This window comes from Panicum hallii, chromosome 3 (genome assembly GCF_002211085.1).
Source record: "Panicum hallii strain FIL2 chromosome 3, PHallii_v3.1, whole genome shotgun sequence".
Classification (NCBI taxonomy): domain Eukaryota; kingdom Viridiplantae; phylum Streptophyta; class Magnoliopsida; order Poales; family Poaceae; genus Panicum; species Panicum hallii.
Genome location: NC_038044.1, coordinates 54,796,584 through 54,806,960, shown reverse-complemented (window position 1 = coordinate 54,806,960; position 10,377 = coordinate 54,796,584). Strand labels below are relative to the sequence as shown.

The 10,377-nt window shown below is 50.7% G+C and overlaps 1 protein-coding gene across 1 annotated transcript; it reads left to right on the top strand.

Moving 5' to 3' along the window:
* The first annotated feature begins 6,610 nt into the window (after positions 1–6,610).
* LOC112885508 (UDP-glucosyltransferase UGT13248-like) lies at positions 6,611–8,017 on the top strand. The gene has a single exon (XM_025951111.1). It carries the CDS (start codon positions 6,611–6,613, stop codon positions 8,015–8,017), a length of 1,407 nt encoding a protein of 468 aa, XP_025806896.1.
* The last annotated feature ends 2,360 nt before the right edge of the window (positions 8,018–10,377 follow it).

Here is a 10,377-nt window from a genome sequence, read left to right as displayed (position 1 = left end):
GAGCAGCCATGACGGCGGCACCGCGCTCGGCGGTTGTCGCGGCGGCCTCGACGTCGCGCCGTCCGTGACGGCGCCCTCAGCGGCGCTCGCGCTCTAGGCGCAGACGGTGATGGTGGACCCGGCCCCGGCGCAGGCGGCGGACTCGGTGAAGCCGGACCTTGCCATGGTGTACCAGGCGCTGGTGGACGACAAGCCGGAGGTGGACGCACGCGACGTGGCTCGGGGGCGTACAGGCGGGAGCCGCTAGGTCCGCGGCGCCGTGCGGACAGGAACTACCGAGCTTGGCCACGGTGTTGGGCGGCGCTGCCGAGAGCTCGGCCACGGCCGTGCGGGCAGGAGCGGCAACCTCCGTCGCGCGGGTGGCCGACCGACCTCCTCGGCCGTGCAGCTAGGAAAAAAAATGGACATTTTGGTATGTTCAAAGATGAGAGTGGCACTCTGTTATTCCCGTCTGTCCCCAAGGGTAAAATAGACATGGTGTCCCTCTGTTAGCTCCCGTTTCAGCTAAAATACACGGAAATGACACTCAGATCCAGTAAAAGTTGAGTCAGTGGTCCGGAAGGAGAAACAAGTTTTTTAATGGCAGTTAAGGAATTCGAAACTTTCATAATGGTTTGTGCGTAATTGACTCAAAGAACAAAGATATAACATTACTATGGTGGAAAATACAACATATATTACATCCATCTACAACATGTCAACATCGAAGAGCAAGTTCGCAACATCAAAGAAAGTAGTTCGATCGAAAATTCCAATCACCTAAAATATATCTTGCTACCTGCTGTTCAAGTGATGGAATTTGAGAAAAACGGTGGAATATAAGACAATTAGTAACAAAATAAATTAGTTTGGAGAAATAGTGACTAACACCTGGTCGGTGTACGGAGTACATGCATTTCAAGAATGAAAAAAAAATTAGCGAAGAGTGCAGAGATTAGCACCATGTCCGATACGGTTTTCCGACTCCGAACTGTATGCAGTTGAAGTCGGCAGCATGGATGGATCTCCCTCGATATAAAACATCCATCTACTCCAAACACGCATGCTCCAGTTCTCCAGCATCTGCTGCCAACATGTACGCCGTTGCGCTTGCACCCGCTAAGTCCACAGCCACCGCGGAAGAAGTCGAAGGCGCCGGCGCCGAACTTGTCGCCGCAAGGGAGACGAGCGCCGTCGGCGCCCGGCTCGCGGCCGTCTGCGACATGATCGAGGAGCATCGTCGCAACGTGGGGACACCCATCAGCGCCAGGCGCGCTGCCGCCATCAACGCCATGATCGACGACGTCGCCCGCGACGGCTGCCGAGGGGAGGCCGAGGACCGGCCGGCGGAAGCGGCGCATGGGCAGCGCCTGCTGGTACGAGGAGGTCTGCCGGCTCGGCGAGGGCGGTTTCGGCGTCGTCGCCAAGGCACGCCACCGCGCCTCGGGCCAGGTCGTCGCCGTGAAGTCTCTAAAGCCTGGGAGCAGAGACGACGACAAAGGCGTCTGCGACCTCCTGCGGGAGGCCTGCTTCATGGCGGCCTGCCAGGGCGACCACTCGCACGTCGGCCTCCACGGCGTCGCGCGCTCGCCGGGCACAAGGGACTACTCCCTCTTCTTGATATAAATGGGGTCTCGAAACCTTTATATTGGAATTGTAGCAGGGGTGGTTGGAGCTACTTGTTTTCTTGGGCGCTATCTTGTGCAAAAATATAGTGAGATGATAAGACTATGGTGCTATATAAATTTAGTTTATGAATAGAAGTGTTACTGAAACGTCAAATTTGTTCAACCAAGATGGGATTTCAAGGTGAATTCTACTTGAGGCATATATTATATTCAGCTTTTGACTTTTTTGACTCCATTTTCACATGATGAAAGTATGAAACAAACAAGGACTTGCATCTTCGAAGAAGTAAACCATCATATGGCTGAACAAATTGCAATGGTACACCCTGTCCTTTTACTTCTTAATTATGGCTCGATGATGCCCAGCGATAGTGAAAGATGTGAGTCTTGGCTTCTTGGTTCTGGCTCTCCAATGCAGATCACATTATCATAAGGAAGCAGCCAAGTTTCTCAATTCTTTTGCATATTACCACTAAGTCCATATGAGCTGTAGCACATTTTCTATTATAGATGTCTTCAGTAGCTTTCACGCGGCCCCAATAAGTAATCCACTTTGTTGAGAAGATCCTGAATAGATAGAGAGACAGCATAAACAGGAGCTGCAAATAAACGAAGATGGTGATTGCTTCCTTGGGCTGTCTATGCCTGATACATATTCACATCAAAATAGTTTTAAGAAGCCATAGAGATGTTATGTATAATAGGCTTCATCAGTTCAGCTCTTCTGATAATATGTCAAGATTGATTCAAATATTCATTGTACATTTGCAATTTGTCTATTGCAATGTGAGTGGTGAAACTGATAGTTTCCAAATTTTTATCTCTATATTTGAGTTCAATTTTTGCATAACTTTTACAAAGTTTGATGACTCATACATGGATTAATATAATTTTTGTTGCCTGTAGCACAGGCATTTAACTAGTCCTGGCTAAAGGAAGGTGACCCTAACACAGAATTTTTCCAAGCTAATAAAGCCCGAGCATGACATCGATCCAACAGAATCGAGATGCTTGTGGGAGAGGATGGAAATATGGTTACGGATCAAGAGGGACTTGAGAAGCTGGTATGTGGGTTCTACCAAAATCTGTTTGAGGCACAGGAGGTCCTCGACCCGGAGCTGATATGCTGCCATGTTCCTCGTAAAATTACTCCAGGAATGTGTGAGTTGCTGGACAGACCCTTTACGGAGGAAGAGGTGGAGCAAACTCTTTTCCAGATGGCTCCCAACAAGGCCCCAGGGGCCGATGGTTTTAATGCCGGGTTTTTTCAGACTCACTGGCAGCTGGTCAAAACTTGTGTTGTCAGTGCGGTGCTGGACTTTCTGAATGGAGATCTTCCAGATGAGGTGAATAAAACCCTCCTTGTTCTTATACCGAAGGTAAGCAATCCGCAGGAGCTTTCACAGTACCGGGCGATCTCTTTGTGCAATGTTCTGTACAAAATTTGCTCCAAGACAATGGAAAATAGGCTGAGAGTGATTCTTGATGATATTATCTCGGAGGAGCAAAGTGCCTTCGTCCCGGGAAGGTTGATTACTGATAATGTTCTTATAGCATATGAATGCTGCCATTATTTGCGGAATATGAAAGGCAAATCGGGAAGCTGCGCTATTAAACTGGACATGATGAAAGCTTATGACAGAGTTGAGTGGGATTATCTGAGGGTGATACTGGAGAAGATGGGCTTCTCTGAGATGTGGATTTCTTTGATCATGAAGTGTGTCTTGTCAGTTTCGTTCTCCGTCAGAGTTAATGGGATGTTCTCACACACGTTCAAACCGACTCGAGGCATAAGACAGGGCGATGCAATATCGCCAAATCTTTTCTTAATTTGTTCAGAGGGTCTCTCTTGTATGCTGAAGGACATCGGGCCTCTTTATGTTTTCGGAGGGATACGTGTTAGCAGGAGTGCCCCGTGGATTTCTCATCTTTTAGTTGCTGATGATCGCATGATTTTCACTCAGGCATCTACAAGAGGAGCTGATCGATCGGGTTGCTTCAATTTTGGAGCGTACAATAAGGGCTCAGGACAGCTGGTGAATAAGAGCAAGTCGGCGATTTTCTTTTCCCAAAACTGTCTAAGGATGCAGTTCACTTGAGCCTTCAGATCTCAAATGAAGCACTCGGTGAAAGATACTTGGGGTTGCCAACTGCTGTTGGAAGAGGCAATTCCGGTACTTTTAATTATGTGCCGGCTTGGGTACATGGTTTTATTGGAGGCTGCGTGGAGAAGACTCTTAGCTTTGCGGCTTGGGAAGTCTCACTCAAGGTTAATGTTCAATCGGTGCCAACATACCCAATGTCTCGTTTCAAGCTCTCCCCGGCAGTATGCCGTAAACTTACGTCGGCTGTGTCAAATTATTGGTGGGGTAGCTCTTTGGACAATTATAAGATTCACCGGCAACGGTGGGAGAAGTTGACACGTTCAAAGGCCCAAGGGGGGCATGGGTTTTAGAGATTTCACTCTGTTTAATCAAGCTATGTTGGGGAGACAAGGCTGGCGTTTATTATTGAGGCCGGACTCGCTGTGTGCAAAGGTGCTGGGTGGAAAATATTATCCGAATGGCAACTTTCTCTCAGCTACCAGAAGAAGGCGGAGTTCAGAGACATGGAGATCGATTCTTTATGGTCGCAACGTCCTGATGAAGGGTCTGATTAATAGGGTCAGGCCGGGGGAGTTCAGTATTTGGCGGAAAAATTGGATCCCTGGGCTGCAATCTCTCAAGCCGCTAGTTAGACAACCGACTGCTGATGTGGAATTGGTGTGTGATCTTTTTTTCGTGGCACCCATGTGTGGGATGAGGAGGCTGTGCGGAATTCTTTTATGGCATTGGAGGCGACAGAAATTCTAAAGATCAAGCCGTCAACCATGTTAGCAGAGGACGTGAGGGCTTGGGCGCTTGAGAAGAATGGCTTTTACTCGGTGTGCTCGGCATATAGGCTGCTGAAAGATGAACAAGCAGCTATGGCTGTGGCGAAATCTGATGAAGCAAGAGGTTCGAGGGATGATTGAGCGTGAAACTTGATCTGGAAACTGAAAGTGCCTCCGAAGGTGCGTGTGTTCTGGTGGTGTGCTCTACAAAACTTTTTGAGTCAACACTTGAACTGAAGTGGAGGCATATCAGCCCGGAGAGCTACTGTGAATTGTGTGGTGATCCAGAGGAGACGGTGTTTCATGTGATCTTCTATTGCCCAGTCGCTAAAAGGTTTTGGGCTGAAGTTAAAAAGTTCCCGGGGATATCCGTTCCTATGTTGCATCATCCAAGTACGTGGGCAATGGATGTTCTTGATACAAATATATGCTCAGCGAATACGGCATCTTTGGTGGTTTGCGGAGCGTGGTTATTGTGGTCTTTTTTTTTTTCTTGAATACGCAGGAAATCTGCGCATCTTTGTATTAAGACTTTGTGCGCCGGCCCGCCTTAAACTAGTACAAGAGTTTTGCTCGGGCCAAAGATTACAACAAGACATTGTGGTCTGACAGGCGCCATGGCAGGAAGACGTGGGAGCCGGGAGCTATGGTACGCTATATCTCCTCTATGTTGGAGGATCTTGCCTCCCTGAAGCCAGAACTAAAACTTGTTCAGACTAGAAGGAGCCGTACTTGGAAGATGCCTGAACAAGGGTGGGTGAAAGTGAATACTGATGCCGCCTTTGATTCAGACAATTGCACAAGCAGCGCTGGGGTGGTCATTCGCGACCAGCGTGGCTCGGTCCTGGCAGCAGTGGCAAGATGGCTTGACAATGTTCCGGACGTTTTAACGGCAGAAGCACTGGTGGCAAAGAAAGGCCTAGAACCGGTAATTGAATGCGGCTATGACAAGGTTATCCTTGAAGTCGAATGCAGTGGCCTGAAGACTTTACTAGAGGCAAGTGATGGCAGGAGATCTTCCATTGGCAGGCTCTACGTTGATATCACGGCCGGAGTTAGGCAGGAGTTTTATTGTTTTCAGGTTGGTTTGGGTGAGTAGGGATGCTAATTCAGTAGCTCACAACTGTGCTTGTATGGTGTCGGCTACTGATCGTTCCCACTTTTGGCTTGATGCTATCCCAGAATGGTTATTGGATTAGCGGCCAAGGATTGTACTCCTGTAATGAAAATTTCCGTGATTCTCAGAAAAAAACCTATATTATGGAACTTCTAATGATAGATAGATACTGATGGTTCTGGAAATAGCACGTGGTAATGGAGCAATTGCGATAGACGAGACGACCACGGACAGTTTATTATGGCTGCGACACAGAGGCTTTGCTAATTTTATGCATTATAAATTATAACTTGGATTTTGGTACACCTAGCTACCAAGTTATATAATTGAAGGTACATCTTAAGCTTCATTTTATGCTACACCCCTCGATACGTAGATTGTTTGTTTTGGATTTTTTAAATTTATAGATTTTGAAATGCATCTAGACATATATTATATTTACATGCATAGCAAATATTATAGATCTAGAAAAGCTAAAACGAACTACATTTTGAAACTGAGGGAGTATAATTTAACTGTGTAGATAGAAACTCTTGTCAACTTCAGCTCTGCAGGATGAATTAATGGCCTCTGCTGAAGGTGTAAAGATGGCTAGCTGCTTTGGGTACGTGCCTGATAAAATTGGAAACCGAAGTAGAGCAACGGCGTCGAGCATTGAAGAAAGGGGAGCTTCATAACGGCAATACATTTTTCTGAATAAAAGGCAGCATGTGAGCTTGTACAATTTGGTAGGAACGACGTTGGTGAAACTTGTGGCTGGAAAACTGCCCTCAGATTCATTTGAAAATCAGTCTGGTGGACGGCAACAATTTTGGCGGATATTCGATTCAAATGTGCATTGGAAGGATTTTTCCACTGAAAATCAAATCAAGGGTCAAAGTTTGGTAAATTCAAAGTGTGGAAACTCTATCTTCAAGACTGAAACTATCCTTCGTCTATATATAGAGCCCACACCTAACTCTCATCTTCTTCAGAACATCGATCAGGTTACCAATACTATCGCATTCAAACGCCATGGTGAGCTCCGACCACCAGAGCCTCCACATCCTCCTGCTCCCGTTCCCTGTCCAGGGCCACATCAACCCGCTGTTCCAGTTCGGCAAGCGGCTCGCCTCCCACAAGGGCGTCCGGTGCACCCTCGCGGCGACCCGCTTCGTGGCCAGCTCCACCAAGCCGGCCCCCGGCAGCTCCTCCGTCCACGTCGCGGTCTTCTCCGACGGCTGCGACGGCGGCGGCCCCGACGAGCTCGGCGGTCCCGGCGGCCCCTACTTCGAGCGCCTCGAGTCCGCCGGGTCCGAGACGCTGGACGCGCTCCTCGTGTCGGAGGCGGAGGAGCACGGCCGCCCCGTGCACGTGGTGGTGTACGACGCGTTCCTGCCGTGGGCGCAGGGCGTGGCGCGGCGGCGCGGCGCGGCGTGCGCGGCGTTCCTCACGCAGACGTGCGCCGTGAACGCGCTCTACACCCACGCCTGGGCCGGCCGGGTGCCGTTCCGGCCGGCGAAGGAGGAGCTCGCCGGGCTCCGGGGGCTGCCCGCCCAGCTCGAGCCGGGCGACCTCCCGTCGTTCCTCGTCGACCGGAGCTGTCCCCGGAGCTTCCGGGAGGTGGTGCTGAACCAGTTCCAGGGCCTGGACACCGCGGAGGCCGTGCTCGTCAACTCATTCCACGAGCTGGAGCCGCAGGAATCGGAGTACCTGGCGTCTACATGGGGTGCTAAGACGGTAGGGCCAACCGTGCCGTCGGCGTACCTCGACAACCGCCTCCCGGACGATGTGTCCTACGGCATCCAGCTTCACACCCCGATGACGGCGGAAAGCAAGGCGTGGCTCGACGGCCACCCGGCGCGCTCCGTCGTGTACGTCTCCTTCGGGAGCATGGTCGCCCTGGCCGCCGACCAGCTGGCCGAGCTGGCCCAGGGCCTCCGTGCCAGCGGGAAGCCCTTCCTCTGGGTGGTCCGCGCCACGGAGACCGCCAAGCTGCCAGAGAGCTTCCGCGGCAGGGCGAGGGCGGCGAGAGGCCTCGTCGTGCCGTGGTGCCCGCAGCTGGACGTGCTGGCGCACCCGTCGGTCGGGTGCTTCGTGACGCACTGCGGGTGGAACTCGGCGGTGGAGGCGATCGCCGCCGGAGTGCCCATGGTGGTGGTGCCGCAGTGGTCGGACCAGCCGATGAACGCCATGTGCGTCGAGGACGTGTGGCACGTCGGCGTCCAGGCGCGGCCGGAAACGGAGGCGACGGCGGTGGTGGGGAGGGGAGAGGTGGAGAGGTGCGTGCGTACAGTGATGGAAGGGGAAACGGGTGCTGGGTTCAGGAGGAGTGCTCTGGACTGGAGCCGCAAAGCGAAGAAGGCTGTAAGCGAAGGTGGTAGCTCCGACATCAACATCTTGGAGTTCATCTCCAAGTTTAGGTCTCTACAAGTGAATTGAAGGTCCCTTTAAGTTTGTACGGTAGATGTAGCTAGTTCTTAATAACTCCACAACAATAATGATGTGTACTGCGTACGTCGTTCAAAAATAATGTAGTGATGCTCAGCTTGTGAATCTGTCCACAATGCTTGTGAATCCGTTATACATATAAACATTCTAATGTTACGCGGAGAGATCTCTCCATTTAAGGATTTAAGGATATCTCATGATCCCTTTTGTTATTTCTATAAGCCCATACGAGAAAGTAACTCTACCACAAGAAAAAGTAATAGCAAAAATATGACTCCGACGATGGGCGGCGCTCCAGCGAGTTAGGGTTCGGGGGTTTGGAGCTAACTGTGCTATCGAGAGTAGAGGGAGCTCCGGAGGTGGCTGCTAGCCCGGCAATGGAGGCAGATTGTGGGAGGGACGGTGAGACGGCGGGGGTGCCACCCGCCAGGGAGTTGGGAGATAACTGGTGGATGGTGGAGGTGGTGGGGCACAAACCCTGTCGATATGCGTCGGCGTGGTCGAGGGCGGTGGCTCCAGTGGCACTTGGAGCCGGTCCGGCAGCGGAGTAGCGGGAGCGTGAGTGCTAGCAGCGGCATCGAAGAGGGCGGCCGTGGTAGGTGGTGGTGGCGTGGCCGCCGGAGCCGGTCGGGCGGCGCGGGCTTGTGCGTGGATTTGAGAGGAGAAGAAGATGCATTCACGATGAAACAACAAGATGTGCTGGGAGGGAGGAAGAAGATAAGGTAGAGTAGGCTCCACGTGGGTCGGTAGACGGTCTCGCGTTAGCGTCAAAAGGAGAGTACTCTCCCTATAGTTACCTCCTATAAATATATATCTTGTTGTCGCAAGATCTATCTATATAATTTATATATGGATCGATATATGCTTTGCTATGGCCTCGTAGTCAATTGGCGATGTATCTCGTGGAAGCCCCCAACTTTTTCCAAACTTTTTTCTCGATTCATCCAAAATTAGTTCAAGTAGGTATGGAAGGCATGAGAAAAGTGCAGGAACCAAAAAACTCAAGAAGACCTTAGCAAAGGCCACGGTGATGTTCATGACAAAGCAAATTAGACCGTCTGCACTAGCAAGAACCGGTGCAGTTGCTGCTGCAGCTTCGGCAGAACTTCCAGTGCAGTGATCGCACCATCAAATCACAAGGTTGTTGCATCGCATGTCGAGCAGAGGAGCACTGGACACTAAGTGTGCTGTAGCTGTTCTTTTTGTCACAGGTTAAAATTCAGGTAGGGGATATCTGCTCAATAATTACTGTTATTGGAACTATTGTAGTATTTGTTAATATTCTTTAATCATCACCACTCCACTTGTGTGGTACTTCAAGGATCCGGTTGTAATAATTTGAGCAGTGTGATCCTTTGGAAAAAAGCAAATACGGGAACTTAATTCCACTGTCTAAAAAACGAAATTGTCAAAAAGGCTGTACAGTTGTAGATACTCTGTTTCTTATCTCCAGAACGGAGTATAGAGCACTCTGTTTCTTGTCCCGAGAACAAAGTACTCCTACAGAGCAAAGTATTTCTACGGATAAAATCGAATGCCGGGCAGTTGGCTTTCTTTCTTCTTCCTTCCTATTACCGCTGTGATTTAAATATAGAGCAAAGTATTTTTTGCGAGATACTAAAAAGGTTGAAATTTGCTGCTACAATAGTTTCGTAGGAGAAGAGAGAAAAGAAAAGATACGATGAATACACACACCAGTTGGCCTAGAAGACAACAACCGATTAAATAATAGTAAGTACAAGAAAACTTGAATTTCACGGAGAAAACTGAAAATTACTTAGTGTTGGTTAGGAATTCCGAAAGAGAAAAAAACCTCTTCGTGAAGTACGGAGATTAACGCCAAGTCCGATACGGATATTAACATACCAGTTTTTTCACGATACGTATCGATCCATCATTTATATCGATCCATCTTCTCCAAGACGCTCCAGTTCTCCAGCATCTGCTGCCAACATGTACGCCGTTGCGCCCGCTAAGTCCACCGCCACCGCGGATGTCACCGGCACCGCAAGGGAAGCGAGCTCCGTCGGCGGCCGGCTCGCGGCCGTCTGCGACATGATCGAGGAGCATCGCAACGCGGGGACAGGCATCAGAGCCAGGCGCGCTGCCGCCATCTCCGCCATGATCGACGACGTCGCCGCGACGGCTGCTGAGGGGAGGCCGAGGACCGGCCGCATGGGCAGCGCCTGCCGGTACGAGGAGGTCTGCCGGCTCGGCGAGGGCGAGTTCGGGGTCGTCGCCAAGGCACGCCACCGCGCCACGGGCCAGGTCGTCGCCGACTCGCCGTGAAGTCTCTAAAGCCTGGGAGCAGCGACGAAGGCGTCTGCGACCTCCTGCGGGAAGCCTGCTTC